Below are 22,383 nucleotides of genomic sequence, written 5' to 3' on the forward strand. Positions count from 1 at the left end.
ATAGCCAATACGCAGTGATAATGTTTAGGGCCTATAGCCTACTGCACAAACCTCATTGCTACAGTACTCTTTTTAATTGGTTAATGTTGCATAGGCTTATGTTTTTTAAGTCATGATTTAAAAAGTCAGTGGTTGATCTCAGCTTGCATTTTGACTAAATGGAATGTCACGGATGTAAGTACAGAATAATACGAAATGCTCTGAGACCATGTTGCAACATTTTACCCACTCAATCTGTTCATGTCCTACTAATGGGCCTGACACCGGCTGGTCATGTGAGTGCAGCTCAGTGCAGCAGCCTTTGGGATCCATTATAAGAAGCAGTGTGAAAGTCATGGGACAGGCACAGGGCAGCCTACTACTGCTGGTCTCTATTAAAACAAAAGGCTTAGTTATTCTATCGTTAGTTATGTTGACCTAGATTTTAGGACTGACTGACTGGATGTTGCTCATAGTGGCTTGATAATAATGAACCTGCAGATTGAGTTGCACTCCAATCATTTCCCAACGCTCATATCAGAGATACAAATCTGTCATCAACAGAGAAAGTAGCCTATAACCTAACATAAACAAATCTGAATTCATAAAATGAGTTACTTTTCTATCGGGATACACTTGACCCGAAGTGGCTATTTTACTTATGTAGTACAGATCTAGTATGTTGTTTCAGTTGATGAGTTTTTGTCTGCTGCCTCAGAAAATGAGCAGAGTAGCGACTTTGACACAATGACATGCGCACGCTGAAATACTGTGACGTCGCATTATGGGCTCGGTCTTAAAGAAATCTCATAACACAGAGACATAAACTGGAAACGACGCGTTATACTGCAATCCCATTGAAAGTAAGGGTTTTATCATAATATTGTATCAACCATTTTACAGATGTAAGTAGAAAACATATTTATATTGATTGTCTACACTGGTAAAAAAAACACCCAGAAAGTAGGCTACGTTGCGACTGCCAGTGCCCCTAACTGTCAGTGATTCAACTGGATAGGCTACGTTGTATCTACCGCGTTCAACACGTAATATGGAACTGGTTACAATTGTTTCTAACCCAATGCAAAGTGTATCTGTTTTCTTAATTAAGTTGAATTGCTTGTCTTGCGTCTTTTAATTATGCTAGTGGCCTATAGGCTATACAACTCATTAAACCCAATAGCCTATATGAGCATGTCAGACTGACTGAGGGCTCTCTATAAAAAATGTTGAATGTTATTCCGGCTTGTCGCTGTCACTTTATGTTTTTTGCCGAGATTTCAGATGTTATGGTTGAATAATAGTGTTAGACCGAGGCTATTCTTAAATAGTCATTCATGTTCAATTGGGCTACACTATAGCCTACAATCATGAAATGAGCAGCTCACAGAATTGTCTAATTAATAATCAGTTAACATGATAACAACGTGACCTCATATCTTGGTCATAGTTGACCCGCTGAATACAATTTCTGGGATATTTTTTTGCAACAGTAAATGACTGTTATCTGGGCCATTATAATGAAGTAGAGCGCCAAATAGACTGGTATTTTTGTTATGTGCACATGGATAGCCAGCCTACAGTCGGCTCGGGTGGCTGCCGAACCTTCGCTCCGATTGTAAACAACCTGCGTTCATGACGAAATGTGGCCTAGCCTATGCGGCAATGTGCACTGTAAGTTTTCGATATATTATAGCCCACCCATGTGGTCGGATGGAGGATAAACCACAACTATTTTTCCTTCCAAGCCTTACTCTTATGTAGCTTCAAGTGACGATATTATATGTACTCTGATAATGGTGCTTGTTTGAATATTTGAAGGCTGCTATATGTGACTGTATGACAGGTGTGTCCAACAATTCAGTTCCCACTACGGAGTGTGACAGACGCCAGGAGCAAGGATGTCATACGGGAGAACAGACAGCTACCACTCGCAGCCGCGAGACTTCAGCAACCTCACCCAGACATGCAGTGTCAACATCCAGAAAATCACACAGAACAGTGAGTGGTGAAATGAACAAGACAGTGACAGAACCCAGTGTTTTACTGCTGCAATCGACACCTTGTTGCAATGCACATTTCCCTATATGGTATATTAAAGTAGGCACATTCTATTCTATAACCTACCCTAACACCAGACACTCATACTTTGGACAATTTACTATCACAAATAAGTCTAGGAGGCTTGATGTTTTGGGTCTATTTGTGTCTTCCACCAACTTCTGATCTCCTCTCTGAAATGAACTAGTATTAGGCAAAAATGTCTGAAGTCAAGAAGAGGACCTTCTGAGACAATAATAGCCTGAGTATGCCTACAGTATATAGTACTCTATTTAGAAAGAGAGAGAGAAAGAGGGATAAAGAAAGAGAAGAGTTGTTCTATCCTGCTTTCTCAGTTCCCCCTTCTCTTAGTTCAGCTCACTTCACAGTGTTTGTTTTGCTATACAGCTGGGCAGATCAAAAACATGCTGTACCAGATGGGGACGAGGCAAGAGACCCCAGAGCTGCAGGACAGACTGTGAGTACTACTGACACTACTGCAGACTACTCCTACTGACTACTACTCAGTAACTAAGTAACTACTTACACTAACTGACTGCAAGAGCATCACTAATGAAATATATACAGTTGAAGTCAGAAGTTTACAAACACTTAGGTTGGAGTTATTAAAACTATTTTTCAACCACTCCACAAATTTCATGTAAACAAACTATAGTTTTGGCAAGTCGGTTAGGACATCTACTTTGTGCATGACACAAGTAATTTTTCCAACAATTGTTTACAGACATTATTTCGCTTATAATTCACTGTATCACAATTCCAGTGGGTCAGAAGTTTACATACACTAAGTTGACTGTGCCTTCAAACAGCTTGGAAAATTCCATAAAATGATGTCATGGCTTTAGAAGCTTCTGATAAGCCAATTGACATCATTTGAGTCAATTGGAGGTGTACCTGTCGATGTATTTCAAGGCCTACCTTCAAACTCAGTGCCTCTTTGCTTGACATCATGGGAAAATCAAAAGAAATCAGCCAAGACCTCAGAAAAAAAATTGTAGACCTCCACAAGTCTGGTTCATCCTTGGGAGCAATTTCCAAACGCCTGAAGGTACCACGTTCATCTGTACAGACAATAGCACGCAAGTATAAACATCATGGGACCACGCAGCCGTCATACCGCTCAGGAAGGAGACGCGTTCTGTCTCCTAGAGATGAATGTACTTTGGTGTGAAAAGTGCAAATCAATCCCAGAACAACAGCAAAGGACCTTGTGAAGACGCTGTAGGAAACAGGTAGAGAAGTATCTATATCCACAGTAAAACATTGAAAATAAAATATCGACATAACCTGAAAGGCCGCTCAGCAAGGAAGAAGACACTGCTCCAAAACCGCCATAAAAAAACCAAACTACGGTTTGCAACTGCACGTGGAGACAAAGATCCCACTTTTTGGAGAAATCTCCTCTGTTCTGATGAAACAAAAATAGAACTGTTTGGCCATAATGGCCATTGTTATGTTTAGAGGAAAAAGGGGGTGGCTTGCAAGCCGAAGAACACCATCTCAAACGTGAAGCACGGGGGTGGCAGCATCATTTTGTGGGGGTGGTTTGCTGCAGGAGGGACTGGTGCACTTCACAAAATAGATGTTATCATGAGGGAAGAGGAAAATTATGTGGATATATTGAAAATCCATCTCAAGACATCAGTGTTGTTAAAGCTTGGTCGCAAATGGGTCTTCCAAATGGACAATGACCCTGTCACGACTCCTACCGAAGGTGTCTTCCCCTTCCCGTTCGGGTGGTGGTCGTCGTCGCCGGCCTACTAGCTGCCACAGATTCTTTCCTCCCCCTCCTTGTCTGTTTACTGGTTACACCTGTTATGCATTGTGGTGATTAGTTGGGCTTTATTAGTCAGCCGGCCAGCCTGTTTCTTTGTGCATGATTGTTTGTGTAACATTTGTGTATGTTGGAGTTGAACGTGTTTGTTCCTGTTCGTGGGTTTTGCTGGACTGTTTTAGTCTCCGTGTTTGGGGCATTTGTTTTTTAGCACCCAGTGTTTCGTGGGGTGGTCTATGTTCGCCGTGTGTGCATTAAAGAGCACCACCTTGAACTCTCTGTTTCCTGCACCTGACTTCACACCCACGACACCCAGATCGTTACAGACCCCAAGCATACTTCCAAAGTTGTGGCAAAATGGCTTAAGGACAACAAAGTCAAGGTATTGGAGTGGCCATCACAAAGCCCTGACCTCAATCCTATAGAAAGTGTGTGGGCAGAACTGAAAAAGCGTGTCCCGAGCAAGGAGGCCTACAAACCTGACTCTGTTACACCAGCTCTGTCAAGAGGAATGGGCCAAAATTCACCCAACTTATTGTGGGAAGCTTGTGGAAGGCAACCTGAAATGTTTGACCCAAGTTAAACAATTTTAAGGCAATGCTACCAAATACTAATTGAGTGTATGTAAACTTCTGACCCACTGGGAATGTAATGAAAGAAATTAAAGCTGAAATAAATCATTCACTCTACTATTATTCTGACATTTCACATTTTAAAAATAAAGTGGTGATCCTAACTGACCTAAGACCGGGACATTTTACTCGGATTAAATGTCAGGAATTGTAAAAAAAAAAATTGAGTTCAAATGTAGTTGGCTAAGGTGTATGTAAACTTCCGACTTCAACTGTATGTATGTGTGTTTGTGTGTTTGCTACTCACAGCCAGCAGGTACAGCACTACACCAACCAGCTGGCCAAAGAGACCAACAGACACCTGAAAGATCTGGGCTCCCTGCCTCTCCCTCCCTCTGAACAGGTGAGTGGAAGTTATATGTATAGATACTGTATATTTTTTATAGTTCTTTGGAAGAATTCCACATCTATGAACTGGTCCCAGATCTGTTTGTGTAAGCATATCTGGAACCAGGCTACATCAAAGTCCTACTAATGCTAACATTTGAACTAACTGTATGTCAATATTCTTGTGTTCTGTTTCCTGATACAGTATATCATCTTATCTAACAACCCAAATGTGTAAATCATATCTAACTCTGGCGAGGACATCTCATTATACAGTATATCCTACTGAATCTATTATATTCTGCTCTGCTCTACTCTACTCTATTTTACTGTACTCTACTGTACTCTACACTACTCTACTCTAATCAACTTTACTGTATTGTGTGATTGATCCTTCCAGAGACAGCAGAAGATCCAGAAGGACCGACTGATGAATGACTTCTCTGCAGCGCTCAACAACTTCCAGGCAGTCCAGCGACGGGCGGCCGAGAAGGAGAGGGAATCCGTGGCCAGGGCCCGGGCCGGGTCCCGCCTCACAGTAAACACCCTGCTTTCTCATTGACCTAGAACTAGCAATCTGTCATAGTCACTCACCAATAGTGTTATTAGAAATGCATTGTCATATTACAGACTTATTAGTGTAATGCAATGTGAATGAGAGTGTTTCAATGATGGCTTGGTTTTTATTTCAGCAGGAAGATGAGGGGAATGTCGATGAACAACTTGTTACATTTGAAAAGTAGGTACACAGTTTAGGTAGAATCCTATCAAATATTCTGTTAGAATAAACAATTTAAGTTGTAACTAAGGTGTGTGTTTGTGTGTGTCTGTGCCCGTTCGTGTGTGTGTTTGGTGTGTGTGTAGAGATGATGATGACTGGAGTCAGAGTCCGACCCAGCAGCTGGAGGAGCCAGAGGTCACAGAGGAGGACCTGGAGGTCATCAAGGAGAGGGAGACCAACATCAGGCAGCTAGAGGTACTCACCCAGCTACCAGCTCCACTCACATTCCATACAGGAATCACAAAGCCACACTGCATTTACATTTTAGTCATTTGGCATATTGTTGAACTCCAAATCAACCCTTTGCCCAAACTCTAGTCAGTGGCTGGTGGGAGGACCTATAGGAGGACAGGCTCTGTGTAATGGCTGGAATGGAATAAATGGAACAGTATCAAATACGTCAAACATATGGAAACCACATGTTTGATACCGTTCCATTTATTCCATTCCAGCCATTACACAGAGCCTGTCCTCCTATAGCCTGCCCTTAGCCCCTATTCCCGAGTATAGCCACTCCTGTAAGTCTGACAGGACTGGGGTAGGGGGTAGGGAGTAGGGTTCGATTTGGACTTCAGCCTAACTAACCCTGGTGGTGATTTTCTCCTTCTCCTCTCCGTCCAGTCTGACATCATGGATGTAAACCAGATCTTTAAGGACCTGGCTGTGATGATCCACGACCAGGGAGAGATGATCGGTTAGTAGACGTGAAATGGATTTTCTCCCTCTCTGGTTTGATATCATGCTGGTTCAGAAGGTTGCTGTCTGTGAGGGTTTAGAATTCCATCTGATACTGTATCAGTCCTGGCTCCTGTGACCCTGCCCTTCACTGTGTCACCTCTCCTCTCTGTTTCACAGACAGCATTGAGGCTAACGTGGAGAGTGCAGAGGTCCATGTAGACAGAGGGACCGGACAGCTCCAAAGGGCCGCCTACTACCAGGTAGGGCTGTGACAATCATGGAATGACCACCATTATTGTCATAATTGTCATTTTTGTTAAAAAAATGTTTGACCTTATAATGCATCTTTGAAAATTAGCTATAGCATACCTAATGAATACTAGTCTAATAAAAAGCATGAGCTGGCGCACACCCAGAGAACATTTTTTAGTGTAGAGGTGCTGACTAACGGAAAATATACCTAATGTTGTTTTTATACCTAATGAATACAACACAGCTTTGGTGATACCCCTGTCGTGTCTTTGGCTATGCCGGATTAAGTGATATGACATGCTATTCTATAAAATCATTTTTCTGTAATTAACATTATTAACATTAGCTAATCAGGTAGATAATTAACTAGACAGTCGGGGCACCAAAATATAATGTTTATAGAGCTGTTACCTTCTGAATAAACTCTTAAAGACCTAGTGATCTTTTACTTCAGTAACAGTCAATATTTAATCGTCGTCACCTTATTTCAGTCTCATCTGAAAGTTGTAAATTCTTGGTTATCTTCACGAACCCTGGCTAACCAGTTGAATCAGCAATACAAAATTAGCTTTAATCATTTATTTACTAAATACCTAAATAATCACACAGAATTACATATACACAGAATGTATCATACATTGATTACAAATGATTTCATAAAGGAAAACGTCCCTAGTGGACGGAACAGATATGACAGCTGGTTACACACAGAGAGGGGGTTTGGGTTTGAGTGAAAGAGCTGGAAGACTGAGTAACAAAGGGAGAAGCTATGCTATCGTAAATACAGTATCTTATGCATTCTAAATTACCGCCCATTTGAAAAAGGAAAATACAATAAATATTTACTCTGAGCTGCGTAGATTGGTCGTAGATCGTAGGCCGGGTTGTCCAGCATGGATCTCTGGTCCTCTGAAGACTGTCTAGTGGTGAACTGGAGCGTGGTAGAATGGATACTCTGTCCATCCTCTCCTAGCCCACGTTTAGCGGGCGGAGGGGGTAGCACTTCTTTAGTGAATAAGAGTTCAAAGTTCACACCAAGTGGTCATACTTTAAGCTCATGCTATATTCTGGCTGGTATATTCGAAATTCATCCTTCCGGCGTGTAGGTCGTTACCTTCACATTGAAATTCGATGCCAATTGCGTTAGGTTCTTGCTGATGTTGGCTTAGTTCTGTAAGTGGTCTTTGTCCTTTCAAAGTCGGGACTCCCAGTCCGCACGTCCTTGGAACAGGAAGTTACATTTTCGTAAAGGGGCTTATATAGGATTGGGAGAGAGGGCCGTGTTTCGTAGTTTACAATCAGTAAACATAAAGTTGAGCATAGTTTCTCTATGATAAACCGTTCTCTATGATAAACCGGGGGGGGGGGGGGGTTATAATCAAGCCAACGTCCTGACACCCTTGTCTCAAAAACTAATGGTTTTGACCATTTGGAACTTTTGGAAGGGAAGCTTTTGGAAGGGAAGCTTGTAAAATAACTTTACCCTCTTCATGTAATAATGAAAAACTGCTATTAGGTAAACTATTTCTACATGAAAATAAAGTTTAATCCCCCCTCCTAAAACGTATTAAGACCATTCTGACAATAGTTTTGGTTATTGTCCATACTTGTCGGTTACACAATTATACAACGATTGTGTCAGCCCTACTACCTGGTATCTACACCATCACAACATGGGCCGTGTTTCATTTGTAGATAAGTCCGAACACTCTGTTGATGATCAGCGTCATTCATTTAACCAGGCGAGTCAGTTAAGAACAAATGATTATTTCCAGTCACAAATCACAGCCTGTTTGTGCTCCCTCCCCCTGTAGAGGAAGTCCCGTAAGCGGATGTGTATGCTGACCATGGTGGTGTCTCTGGTGGTCACCGTCCTGGCTATCATCATCTGGCAGGCCATCAAATGAGACGACAGGAAGAGCACTGGGGAAGGATTTTAAGGGTACATCGCACTGACAGCCTAGAATGGCTTCCAATGGAACGTCTGAGTGAGTGAATGTGTGTGTGTGGGGGCACGGGCGTGCTTTCAAGCAAGATATAGACAGAGGCGTAAGGAATAGATTGTATAAATTCTCTTCCCCATCTGTATATATTATATACTAACTGTTCTAACACAGCCCTGCACTTCCATGTCAGAAATGCAAATCATCTCTGTCATCATTACATACATTACTGTGTTAGAATATGTCTGATCTAATGCAATATTGCACAAGTTTGTATGTATATAAATGCCATGGGTACGGTTTGATATGGTTTATTTTCTGCCTCCCTATTCTCTTCATGTTGTAAATGTCTGATTCTCATCCAGATGTCTTATAGTCTATAGTATTACCACAAGGACATGATGTAGTTGAGATAAGGAAGAGGTCTTTGATAGCACACAAACAACAAACAAAATGTTTGTATTATTACTATGATTATTATTATGATTATTATTATGCTCACTTTCATTAATAAAATCAACTGTGCAAAGAGTCCCGACTGTGTCACGCGTGTCTATGTACGTTCCACAAGATGGCACTGTTATACCGGTATTATGAGGTAAACTTATAAGGTTACACAAGAACCATGTAGTCTACCATGCTTTTATTTAGCTGTTAAACAAGTCAAGATATACTAAAGAGCGTAGTAGTCTTGCAATTTTGCAGTGGTATTGATGATGTGTGGTAGGTTGGTTAACATATTGGTACCTTAATAAAACATGTTTATCATATGTTTATAAGACACTGTCGTGCTAAATATGCACAAGGTTAGAGATCATTTCCCATGGTACTGTCATGGGGATTTGAAGCGGTGATGACGGTTATTGTGGAGGCTGTCATGCTTGACTCACACCTCTCCCTTGTGATTAGTGAGCTAGCCTAGTTTACCCCTGCTCCAGGTCTATTACCTACAGGTGTTGCCTTTCCAGGTCTTGTCCCAATCCTAGTGCCCTGCTGATTCCAGCTGTGGCACCAGCCTTACATTCAATGGTCGCCAGGGTGGGGGAAACCTGTAATAAAAACCACTCAGCAAGACAGCTAACTCAGGGGATAGGGCGACCAATAGCTCCCCAGACTCTCCTAGGACTGTAAGATACATTTTCCACTCGGCAACTGTCATTATTAAAATTATTTTTACACCTACAGGTGCACGCCACAAACCCTTCACCTGTGGACCTGGAGTTACTCCCTGTAATGGAATTACTGTTCCATGAGATGAGAGGTATAGTTACCGTCAGGGTTGGGTAGGTTACTTTCTAAATGTAATCCATTACAGTTACTAGTTACCTGTCAAATTGTAATCAGTAACACAACTTTTGGATTACCCAAACTCAGTAATGTAATCTGATTACATTCCGTTACTTATAGATTACTTTCCCTTTAAGACGCATTATAAGAAGACAAAAATGACATCTATTTCAGGACAAAGCAACGTTAAACATAACATAGTTTACATAGCTGGCCATAAATGGATGTTCAATTTAATTTCAAACTTCTTCAGGCTAGGGTCTATTTTTCTCCACTTCCTGTCTGACTGACATGCCCAAAGTAAACTGCCTGTTACTCAGGCTGAGAAGCCAGGATATGCATATAATTGGTACCATTGGATAGAAAACACTTTGAAGTTTGTAGACATGTTAAAGATAATGTATTAGACTATAACACAATTGATATGGTAGGAGAAAATCCAAAGAAAAACCAACCAGAATTTTTTTTATTTTGAGAGCCCATGCTCTCACAATGGAAAGCTATGCAATTCCAGCTCACAGATTGTAATTCCTATGGCTTCCACTAGATGTCAACAGTCTTTGTTCAAGGTTTCAGGCTTGTTTCTTCCCAAATGAGGAAGAATTTTGAGTTTTGGTACTGGGAGTCAGAGTTGGAAATCAGTCTGTGCACGCGTGATGAAGAGGACATGCACCTGCTAATTTTACTTTCCTATTGAACATACTATCAAATATTATAGTTTAATTACATTTTAGGGTACCTGGGGATTGGATAGAAACATATTTTGACTTATTTTAACAAAGTTTAGCGGTAGCTTTTTGGATTCCTTTCTCTCCTGTTGAACGAGTGGATTACTCAAATCGATGGCGCCAACAAAACTGACCTTTTGGGATATAAAGAAGGATTTTATCTAACTAAACAACCATTCATGTTGTAGCTGGGACCGTTTGGATTGCAAATCAGAGGAAGATTTTTTTAAAGTAAGTGAATATTTAATCGCTATTTGTGATTTTATGAAGCCTGTGCTGGTTGAAAAATATTTTGATGTGGGGCACCGTCCTCAAACAATCGCAAGGCATGCTTTCACTGTAAAGCCTATTGTAAATCGGACAATGCAGTTAGATTAACAATGATTTAAGCTTTTAACCAATATAAGACAGTTGTATGTACCTAGATGTTTAATATCCATCATTTTTATGATTATTTATTTGAATTGTGCAGCCTCCAATTTCACCAGAAGTTGTCGACCTAGCCCTAGCCTAGCCCTATTTATGGGTTGGTTATGTAGGCTTCTTCTAACCTATTGCTTTATACTACATATAATAATATGATTAAATTATATACTTTGGTTTTTAATGTAAAGCTATCAGAATTCCAGTCATTCCAATAAATGTTATACCCCTTACTCTTCAAGAATAGGACATTGAAATATGGAAGTATAGATTAGCCTAATTGTTTTACCTGAGCATGACCCCCAAACTAAGGACTTATTAGCCAGCCCTACTCTGTTGTTTAGGATTTTGTTGTCATGGAGGACTGATTGGGCTCGTTGATTTGAGTTGAAAAGTAAATGCTGCGCTCATGGAACGGCATGCTTTGAGCGCTACTGAAAAGTGCTATTTACATGTGTAAAATGAATGCCATATGCTGCATTCGCTATAGGACTATTGTTTTCACCGAACTTATTGTGGGAAGCTTTGACCCAAGTTAAACAATTTAAAGGCAATGCTACCAAATACTAATTGAGTGCATGTAAACTGGGAATGTGATGAAAGAAATAACAGCTGAAATAAATAATTCTCTCTACTATTATTCTGACATTTCACATTCTTAAAATAAAGTGGTGATCCTAACTGACCTAAGACAGGGGATTTTTACTAGGATTAAATGTCAGGAATTGTGAAAAACTGAGTTTAAATGTATTTGTCTAAGGTGTATGTAAACTTCCAACTTCAACTGTAGCTGTGGTGCTATAAGTGGTCTTCATCTCCATGAGATGATCTATCTGTCATTCCTCCCCCGGTCTCTGTCTCCGTCACCTGCCACTTTGGCTCAAGGGTTTATCAAACCGCCCTCCCCTTCATCTACACTGATTGGGAAAGATTTGCTAAGTGGAAACAATATGGTGGAAGCTCATCATTAGGCTGGCTTTAACGTGGTCAGATCTTTCAAATCAGTGCAATGAAGGAGAGGAGGCGAGGAGAGAACAGACTTTTAGACAATGCAGAGCGAGCCAGTGAGTCAGTCCTCTTGTGTTAGTCACACACACCTCCCTGGTCTTCCTAGCTGTGACTAAGCAAGCAGCTTCCTGATTACTGGAGTGGGACCTACAGGTACACTGACTAATGAAGAAGACAAGAAAATTAAGACTCTCTCCTCTGCTCCTGGACATGTGTTCACATGACTGTGTGTGTGGGAGAGATGGAGAGTTTACTGAGTTTGACTGCAGCAAAGCAGAACCAATGGCTCTAGCTAGCTACCAACTCTGTGAAGCTAGTTGGGATGTTTTTAATGCCAGTACTTTATGTTGGGGACATATTCAGAGTGATGTGTGTGACTGGAGCTTTGAACTCTGGAAAGAGTGTCTCTGTGTGTGTGTGTGTGTTTGTTTGTTTGGTTATACACTCTTTAAAAAAAGGGTTCTTTGGCTGTCGCCATAGGAGATCTCTTTTATGATCCGGGGAGAACCATTTTTGGTTCCACGTAGAACCCTCTGTGGAAAGGATCCAAATGGAACCTAAAAGGGTTCTACCTGGAACCAAAAATGGTTCTTCAGAGGGTTCTACTATGGGGACAGCGGAAGAACCCTTTAAGTTTCTAGGTAACTCCTTTTTTTCTAAGAGTGTAGGAGCCATACTCAGAGTTTTGACAGGCGCCATACTCAGAGTTTTGACAGGCGCCATACTCAGAGTTTTGACAGGCGCCATACTCAGAGTTTTGACAGGCGCCATACTCAGAGTTTTGACAGGCGCCATACTCAGAGTTTTGACAGGCGCCATACTCAGAGTTTTGACAGGAGCCATACTCAGAGTTTTGACAGGCGCCATACTCAGAGTTTTGACAGGTGCCATACTCAGAGTTTTGACAGGAGCCATACTCAGAGTTTTGACAGGCGCCATACTCAGAGTTTTGACAGGCGCCATACTCAGAGTTTTGACAGGCGCCATACTCAGAGTTTTGACAGGCGCCATACTCAGAGTTTTGACAGGCGCCATACTCAGAGTTTTGACAGGCGCCATACTCAGAGTTTTGACAGGAGCCATACTCAGAGTTTTGACAGGAGCCATACTCAGAGTTTTGACAGGAGCCATACTCAGAGTTTTGACAGGATACTCAGCAGGCATACTCAGAGTTTTGACAGGAGCCATACTCAGAGTTTTGACAGGAGCCATACTCAGAGTTTTGACAGGCGCCATACTCAGAGTTTTGACAGGAGCCATACTCAGAGTTTTGACAGGCGCCATACTCAGAGTTTTGACAGGCGCCATACTCAGAGTTTTGACAGGAGCCATACTCAGAGTTTTGACAGGCGCCATACTCAGAGTTTTGACAGGCGCCATACTCAGAGTTTTGACAGGCGCCATACTCAGAGTTTTGACAGGAGCCATACTCAGAGTTTTGACAGGCGCCATACTCAGAGTTTTGACAGGCGCCATACTCAGAGTTTTGACAGGAGCCATACTCAGAGTTTTGACAGGAGCCATACTCAGAGTTTTGACAGGCGCCATACTCAGAGTTTTGACAGGAGCCATACTCAGAGTTTTGACAGGAGCCATACTCAGAGTTTTGACAGGCGCCATACTCAGAGTTTTGACAGGCGCCATACTCAGAGTTTTGACAGGAGCCATACTCAGAGTTTTGACAGGAGCCATACTCAGAGTTTTGACAGGAGCCATACTCAGAGTTTTGACAGGCGCCATACTCAGAGTTTTGACAGGAGCCATACTCAGAGTTTTGACAGGAGCCATACTCAGAGTTTTGACAGGCGCCATACTCAGAGTTTTGACAGGAGCCATACTCAGAGTTTTGACAGGAGCCATACTCAGAGTTTTGACAGGCGCCATACTCAGAGTTTTGACAGGCGCCATACTCAGAGTTTTGACAGGCGCCATACTCAGAGTTTTGACAGGCGCCATACTCAGAGTTTTGACAGGCGCCATACTCAGAGTTTTGACAGGCGCCATACTCAGAGTTTTGACAGGCGCCATACTCAGAGTTTTGACAGGAGCCATACTCAGAGTTTTGACAGGAGCCATACTCAGAGTTTTGACAGGAGCCATACTCAGAGTTTTGACAGGAGCCATACTCAGAGTTTTGACAGGAGCCATACTCAGAGTTTTGACAGGAGCCATACTCAGAGTTTTGACAGGCGCCATACTCAGAGTTTTGACAGGAGCCATACTCAGAGTTTTGACAGGAGCCATACTCAGAGTTTTGACAGGCGCCATACTCAGAGTTTTGACAGGAGCCATACTCAGAGTTTTGACAGGCGCCATACTCAGAGTTTTGACAGGCGCCATACTCAGAGTTTTGACAGGCGCCATACTCAGAGTTTTGACAGGCGCCATACTCAGAGTTTTGACAGGCGCCATACTCAGAGTTTTGACAGGCGCCATACTCAGAGTTTTGACAGGAGCCATACTCAGAGTTTTGACAGGAGCCATACTCAGAGTTTTGACAGGAGCCATACTCAGAGTTTTGACAGGAGCCATACTCAGAGTTTTGACAGGCGCCATACTCAGAGTTTTGACAGGCGCCATACTCAGAGTTTTGACAGGAGCCATACTCCAGAGTTTTGACAGGAGCCATACTCAGAGTTTTGACAGGAGCCATACTCAGAGTTTTGACAGGAGCCATACTCAGAGTTTTGACAGGGCCATACTCAGAGTTTTGACAGGCGCCATACTCAGAGTTTTGACAGGCGCCATACTCAGAGTTTTGACAGGCGCCATACTCAGAGTTTTGACAGGCGCCATACTCAGAGTTTTGACAGGCGCCATACTCAGAGTTTTGACAGGCGCCATACTCAGAGTTTTGACAGGCGCCATACTCAGAGTTTTGACAGGCGCCATACTCAGAGTTTTGACAGGCGCCATACTCAGAGTTTTGACAGGAGCCATACTCAGAGTTTTGACAGGAGCCATACTCAGAGTTTTGACAGGAGCCATACTCAGAGTTTTGACAGGCGCCATACTCAGAGTTTTGACAGGCGCCATACTCAGAGTTTTGACAGGCGCCATACTCAGAGTTTTGACAGGCACCATACTCAGAGTTTTGACAGGAGCCATACTCAGAGTTTTGACAGGCACCATACTCAGAGTTTTGACAGGCACCATACTCAGAGTTTTGACAGGCACCATACTCAGAGTTTTGACAGGCACCATACTCAGAGTTTTGACAGGCACCATACTCAGAGTTTTGACAGGCACCATACTCAGAGTTTTGACAGGCACCATACTCAGAGTTTTGACAGGCACCATACTCAGAGTTTTGACAGGAGCCATACTCAGAGTTTTGACAGGCACCATACTCAGAGTTTTGACAGGCACCATACTCAGAGTTTTGACAGGCACCATACTCAGAGTTTTGACAGGCACCATACTCAGAGTTTTGACAGGAGCCATACTCAGAGTTTTGACAGGCACCATACTCAGAGTTTTGACAGGCACCATACTCAGAGTTTTGACAGGCACCATACTCAGAGTTTTGACAGGCACCATACTCAGAGTTTTGACAGGCACCATACTCAGAGACACCGCTCACCTTTACTCTTTTTCTTCAAGTCCAAAAAAACAGAAGAGTCTCTTGTTCGTCAGAAAGAACGAACAAATGAATGTCTCTGGAGCACAGAGAGAGAAAAGGCCAGAAAAGATTCCCCCGTCTGAGTCTCTCTCATTATACGAGAGGAATGAGAGGCACTTCATTTTCCATATTCTCTTTTATCAGAGGCCAGTCCCTTTTTTCCTTTTCCCTTTCCTGTCGTGTGTGTGCGTGTGCGCGTGCGTGCGTGCGAGCATGTCTGTGCGTTGTATAGACCCAGAAACATTTCTGCGAGGCTATCTGCTGCTCTGATGGACACGTACAGGATGAAGACAACGAGGAGGAGGAGGATGGCCTGTTTTCTCTTCTCCACTACGAGATGCAACAGATTCTCTCTGCAACAGGAAATCAAAGTAGGCTAATACATGGCTCTTTTTGAAGTAATGACAAATGTAAAATTCTCTAGTTCCACTCCCAGGACAATCTCAGTCCTCCTGTCAAATCTGGGCTCTGGTAGCCTATCAATATGTTGCTGGTACCTGTAGTTACATTACTTCATTTGTGTTTGTATTTATTAGGGATCCCCATTAGTTCCTGCCAAGGCAGCAGCTACTCTTCCTGGGTTCCAAACACATTAAGGAACTTACATTACACATTAAACAAAAGATAAAACAGTACATCATGTAACATTATTACACCACTACATATTTACAATACAAAATGTATAATACCACCATAAAACAATATTACAATGTATGCGTATGTAAAGTGTGTGTGCTAGTGTGTGTTGGGTATAAATTAAACACAATATTCTCTTCCTTCATAGAATATGTGCCATAATACAACTGTAAACCAATACTTTCATAGCCTCGTTGCAATATAAGGCTTTCAGAGACAAACAAACCCACACCACTTTCTTTGTCTGATCTGCCTTTCATCCCCACCCCAGCTCAGTCCATGCATCTGTCTGTCCCCTCTACTCACCCCAGAAATCTACCTGTCCCCCACCCCTCCTTACATGCCCCCAGTTCTGTCCCCTTCCTGTAGCTCTGTGTTCCCCTAACACGAGGCAGCAGGCCTGTCACCCTGCATTTGTAGAGCTGGACTGCCTCCTGGGACTGTGTGTGTGTGTGTGTGTGTGTGTGTGTGTGTGTGTGTGTGTGTGTGTGTGTGTGTGTGTGTGTGTGTGTGTGTGTGTGTGTGTGTGTGTGTGTGTGTGCGCGTGCGTGCGCGCGTGCGCGCCTCCCAGGACAGTCTGACTCATTTGTATGCAGGAATGGAAAACTATCAGTTCCATGGAAACAGGGGTCAATCATAGCAGATCTCCGTCTCGCCTGTCAGTTAATGAGGAAATAATTGAGTTCATCGTCCAGACTCCCAGATGAAGGAAGGGACACAGGAGAGTATGTGTGGTATGTATGTATGTGAGTGTGTGGTTAATAGTTATGGGCTTGTAGGTAATGGCTGCATCTAATGGAGAGTAATGGGACACTATCACAAGCCTGTCCCTTGTCGGACTTATCTTGTCAATCATGGTGTGTGTGTGTGTGTGTGTGCATGACAAAATACATCAGTGTATCTTTGCATGAGTAGAGTCATTAGAGTTGGCGTACAGTGTGTGTGGTTTCCTCAGTCAATCCAAGGTCCAGGGTCTCTATCTGGGGAGTCTCTTAAAATAACTCTAATTACAGTGCTGAGAATTCTCTGAAAGAGATTCATTACGCCTCGGTTTGAGATCACCAGTGTTGTGTGTGTGCGCATTTGTCTCTGTGTCTGAGTGTGTGGAGTGTGTGTAGGGGTGGGTGTATTTGTCTGACATACTGTATTTTCTGCTAACCAAAGTTAGTACCAGACATCCAGATATCCCTACATGCTCATACCTATTGGCATTTTTCATACCCACCTGCTCTCTCTCTTCCCTCCCCCTCCCCCTCTCTCTTTCTCTCTATCTGTCTCTGACTGCCTGTCTCTCTTTCCCTCTCTCTATCTGTCTCTCTTTCCCTCTCTCTATCTGTCTATGACTACATGTCTCTCTTTCCTTCTCTCTATCTGTCTCTGACTGCCTGTCTCTCTTTCCCTCTCTATCTGTCTCTGACTGCCTGTCTCTCTTTCCCTCTCTCTATCTGTCTCTGACTGCCTGTCTCTCTTTCCCTCTCTCTATCTGTCTCTGACTGCCTGTCTCTCTTTCCCTCTCTCTATCTGTCTCTGACTGCCTATCTATCTTTCCCTCTCTCTCTGTCTCTGACTACCTGTCTCTCTTTCCCTCTCTCTATCTGTCTCTGACTGCCTGTCTCTCTTTCCCTCTCTCTATCTGTCTCTGACTGCCTGTCTCTCTTTCCCTCTCTCTATCTGTCTCTGACTGCCTGTCTCTCTTTCCCTCTCTCTATCTGTCTCTGACTGCCTGTCTCTCTTTCCCTCTCTCTATCTGTCTCTGACTGCCTGTCTCTCTTTCCCTCTCTCAATCTGTCTCTGACTGCCTGTCTCTCTTTCCCTCTCTCTATCTGTCTCTGACTGCCTGTCTCTCTTTCCCTCTCTCTATCTGTCTCTGACTACCTGTCTCTTTCTTTCTCTCTCTCTCTCTCTCTCTCTCTCTCTATCTCTCTCTCTCTCTCTCTCTCTCTCTCTCTCTCTCTCTCTCTCTCTCTCTCTCTCTCTCTCTCTCTCTCTCGGACAGATGAAGACCTAAGGGATAGATACTTCTCTCCCCTCTCTCTGCCAAGGTTGTTTAATGCCATGGCCCAATTAAGACCATCTCTCTCTAAGTTAATGAGGGAGAAGGTCCACCATTTGCCAAACCTGAACTTACACACACACACTCACACACTGGCGTGTGGAGGGTATAAGTCCTATTTATAGACAGGTTGGGTTTATGATAGTCTTTGTATAGTTGGCAGGCTACTGGTAGCTGGCACAATCTACATCACATTCTCCCTGTGTTTAAATGTAGTTGTACACTCACGTACACACAGTGCTTGAATTGGTCCGGTGCACAGCAACACCTCTAATGTTGTACAGGTTATGTTCATCTCAGACTGGAGTGTGTCCCGGGGGATCAACACTGCTCCAATATTTGCTCTACAATATGAACATTGACTATGTCGCCTAAAATGTACCAACGCTTAAAATGAGTTGCACCTCTTTTATAATGAGATTGAGTTTGATAACCAGGGTAGTGTGTTGGTGAGTGTGTATGTTTAGTGTTCTGAGCAGCCCGTGGTGCAACCACAATGTTGACCTTAGACTGGAGTGTGGGAAGGGAGATAACCACTCCTAGCAACAAGTCACTCACAACAGCTGAAGCCAGGGTCCGATTCCACCACTACATACCTTCAGACTGCCCCTTAATGTTTCCCATCTCCCATAGACAGCTGTGGTAACCTTCAGTTTGAAAAGAGGGCAAGAATTCCTCAGAGAGAGAGAGAGAGAGAGAGAGAGAGGGGGACTGAGTGAGACAGCGGTGGAGGGCTGAGAGAGAGAACGAATGAGAGAGAGAGAGAGAGAGAGAGAGAGAGAGAGAGAGAGAGAGAGAGAGAGAGAGAGAGAGAGAGAGAGAGAGAGAGAGAGAGAGAGAGAGAGAGAGAGAGAGAGAGAGAGAGAGAGAGAGAGAGAGAGAGAGAGAGAGAGAGAGAGAGAGAGAGAGAGAGAGAGAGAGAGAGAGAGAGAGAGAAAGCACTCATACAAACACAGAGAGCACTGACACAAACACAGATGATGTATCTAGCTCTGTCTGTCTGACATACTGAAGGATTTGGACCCAGGGGATATCTGCATGTGATTGCAGCATGTCCTAAATATTTCACACCGCCTGAGTTTTCAGTCCTCTGCAGCTCTGTGATTCTCAATGTCACCTTGACAGTCTGGTCAGGTAGGCAGCAGCTCACCAGGGGAAACTGCAGTGGGTTATTTTAGCCCAGATAGATCACTGCTGCCTCCCTGCCTCCCTACTGCTAGTCTACCACTGTGATTTATGATGTCCTGGTCTGAAAACAGAGAGATCAAGGAGTGGGAAAGACACACAGATACAGACACACACATACACAACCTCTCATTAAAGTTGAGCTTTTTTATCCACCCTACTCACCTTTACACCTATAACAAGTAGTGGAAGTGTTACAGCCCTACTGAGTTGTTGGAGACCACCTTCTGTCAGAGACCTTGGAGGCTTGTCATTCATCATCACAATCTTCTCTTGATCAGGCAAATTCATAACCCCATCATCACAGTATATGTTTAGTGAGTTTGAGAATTATCTGAGATTTGCATTGAAAGGTAAACATGTTAGGCCTACTTGGTGGTGTTGTGTAATGTCATTTGCTCAGGCTGTAATTTGTTGAATGGGTAATTTGATATCCATACATCTTATATCTCAATATCACATTTCAATTATTGGATATATCCTAGACGTCATGTGCATAGAAGATATGGTTTGGTTGAGCCCGATAGAGCTTTAATCAGTTGGATGTCAGGACCAAGCGGAGCAGTAGGCTCCTTAGCCACCCCCGTCCCGATACCCGGGTCATATTTTAAGAGGTGATATCATCAAAACTTAGGGCGATTAAATGTTAGGGTGGAAGTCTCCGTGACGTTTCACTTATTAGTTTTCTCTTACCACCTCTCTGTTTTCGAAAAAGTGACGTGCTCCCCACGCGCGACAATGGAGGTGCCAGAATTTTTCCCACCTCCTGAAAACTTAACGGCGGCTGTCGTGCACCCATTATGCGAAGAATGGAAGGGGGGATCCGAGGTTGCCATCTTCCACCTCGCCAGTATCTTCCTTGTTTTGGGGTTCATGGGAGGGAGCGGGTTCTATGGGCTCCTCTACTTGTTTACCTTTCTGACGCTCGGTTTCTTCTGCACAACCATTTGGTCATGGTCGGACGCGTGCACCACCGACACCTTTTTGTGGAATTTCGCTCTCTTTGGGGTATGTGCAGTTCAGGTTGTGCTTGTCGCCTACCGACTGAGGAACGTTACTTTCGAAAAGGAGTTTCAAGATCTGTACAGCTACCTGTTCAAAAAGCTGGGGGTGTCGCTCACCCACTTCGGCAAGATAGTCGCCTGTTGTGAAGGGGACATCCACACTATAGAGAAAGACCACTGTTTTGCCATGGAGGGCAAGACTGCAATTGATAAGCTGTCCGTTCTTCTGTCCGGCAGGTGCATCTGAACTTCACTTTAACATTTTATACAACTGTATTTGATGTTATGTCATATAAAATCACCTAATGTCCCACTTTTTTTTTTTTTTACAGAATTCGTGTGACAGTAAATGGAGAGTTTTTACATGACATATATCCTTTCCAGTTTCTCGATTCACCTGAATGGGACTCTCTCCGGCCGTCAGAGGAGGGACTTTTCCAGGTAAATAGTAAACTGATCGAATAATGCTACTTTGGGCTAATGTGTCTGGCATATACACTGAGTATACAAAACATTAAGAACACCTGCTCTTTCTATGACATAGACTGACCAGTCCAATCCAGGTGAAAGCTACTGTATGATCCCCTATTGAAGTCACATGTTAAAACCACTTCAATCAGTGTAGATGAAGGGGAGGAGACAGGTTAAATAATAATTTTTAAGCCTTGAGACAATTGAGACATGGATTGTGTATGTGTGCCATTCAGAGGGTGAATGGGAAAGACAGAAGATTGAAGTGCCTTTGAAATGGGGTATGGTAGTAGGTGCCCGGCGCACTGGGTTGTGTCAAGAACTGCAATGCTGCTGGGTTTTTCACGCTTAACTGTTTCCCGTGTGTATCAATAATAGTCCAACACCCAAAAGACATCTAGCCAACTTGACACAACTGTGGGAAGCATTGGAGTCAATATTGGCCAACATCCCCGTGTGGGTGCAGCTCAATATTAAGGTGTTATTAATGTTTGGTATACTCAGTGTATAAGCGTTCGTGTTTTCTTTCCCAGGTGACCCTGCGTGCAGATAATTGCTGTAGGTACGTTTCTTGGAGACGTAAGAAACTGTACCTACTCTTCGCCAAACACCGCTACATCGCCAAAGTCTTTGCGCTCGTGGTGCGGAATGACATCGCGGACAAGCTGTACTCCCTCAACGACAAGGCGTTCGACAGCCGCGGGTTCCGATATGATCTCCGGTTACCCACCTACTGTCACGTGCCCCCGTTGCCTGAATTAGACCGGACAGATGCGTTCCTACGAGTCCCAGCGCAATATGACCATGGACACCGTGCCCGTGTCCCTATAACTATAACAGCACCGAAAGAGACTGTCTCGTGACTGGAACGGAACTCTTTAATGTTTGTTTTTCATTAATGGATGTTGTTTTTGTATGTTTGTTATCCTCAAGTGCTTAGGCTATAGATAGGGCATAAGCTATGTAATTTACGCATCAACATAGAATACATTGTAGCACATCAAGTAACCCTCCACTTGGTTTTCCATACATAATGCAATAGGCGCGCGCGTGTGTGTGTGTATGTGTGTGTGTGTGTGAGAGAGAGATTTTCTCTGCATCAAAATACCAGCGAAATGTTACCCCTGATTTCTGCTTATGTTTTATAGTGCACTTGACTATCTGTCTGTCTTAAATTGAGACTGTATATTCAATTTCCTTACTGAGTTTTTTTGGTCGATAGTTGTGTTTAATCGTAATAAATTATCAACAATGCAATGTAACCCTATACGTTTTGTATCTCAAATAACTTTCATTAAGCCTACAACATTTTCCTCGGGGAGCGTGAATTTCTGTCGAGCAGCCAACAGGTGAGTGTCAATCACTTTCTCGCGCTGACCATGGCGCTGACCTTGGTGCTGATCTCATTAATACCTGCTCTTGTCAACCTCATCACGCAGCTCATGTCACCTCTGGATGGGGAAGAGGCACTGTTCAATTAGGTTTACCAACATCTCGAAACACATAACACGATTCACTCGACGGGCTTCATAATATTAT

The 22,383-nt window shown here is 43.2% G+C and overlaps 2 protein-coding genes across 5 annotated transcripts; both read left to right on the forward strand.

Moving 5' to 3' along the window:
• The first annotated feature begins 743 nt into the window (after positions 1 to 743).
• Positions 744 to 8,956, forward strand: LOC139405815 (syntaxin-12-like). Of its 4 annotated transcripts, none has more exons than XM_071148247.1 (10): positions 744 to 842; positions 1,826 to 1,980; positions 2,428 to 2,497; positions 4,696 to 4,789; positions 5,174 to 5,311; positions 5,466 to 5,512; positions 5,638 to 5,749; positions 6,176 to 6,248; positions 6,410 to 6,492; positions 8,299 to 8,956. In XM_071148247.1, exons 2-10 carry the CDS (start codon positions 1,881 to 1,883, stop codon positions 8,389 to 8,391), a joined length of 810 nt encoding a protein of 269 aa, XP_071004348.1. In that variant the 5' UTR covers positions 744 to 842; positions 1,826 to 1,880; the 3' UTR covers positions 8,392 to 8,956. The 4 variants fall into 4 exon arrangements, with proteins under 4 accessions (XP_071004348.1, XP_071004352.1, XP_071004350.1 ...); XM_071148251.1 differs by having other exon boundaries at positions 757 to 842; positions 5,469 to 5,512; XM_071148249.1 differs by having other exon boundaries at positions 797 to 842; positions 1,844 to 1,980.
• A 10,172-nt stretch (positions 8,957 to 19,128) lies between these two features.
• On the forward strand, positions 19,129 to 22,109 carry LOC139390739 (popeye domain cAMP effector 3). Its single transcript, XM_071138079.1, has 3 exons — positions 19,129 to 20,610; positions 20,706 to 20,814; positions 21,378 to 22,109. The coding sequence occupies exons 1-3, from the start codon at positions 20,108 to 20,110 to the stop codon at positions 21,705 to 21,707; spliced, it is 942 nt and encodes a 313-aa protein (XP_070994180.1). The 5' UTR covers positions 19,129 to 20,107; the 3' UTR covers positions 21,708 to 22,109.
• The last annotated feature ends 274 nt before the right edge of the window (positions 22,110 to 22,383 follow it).

This window comes from Oncorhynchus clarkii, chromosome 3 (genome assembly GCF_045791955.1).
Source record: "Oncorhynchus clarkii lewisi isolate Uvic-CL-2024 chromosome 3, UVic_Ocla_1.0, whole genome shotgun sequence".
Classification (NCBI taxonomy): domain Eukaryota; kingdom Metazoa; phylum Chordata; class Actinopteri; order Salmoniformes; family Salmonidae; genus Oncorhynchus; species Oncorhynchus clarkii.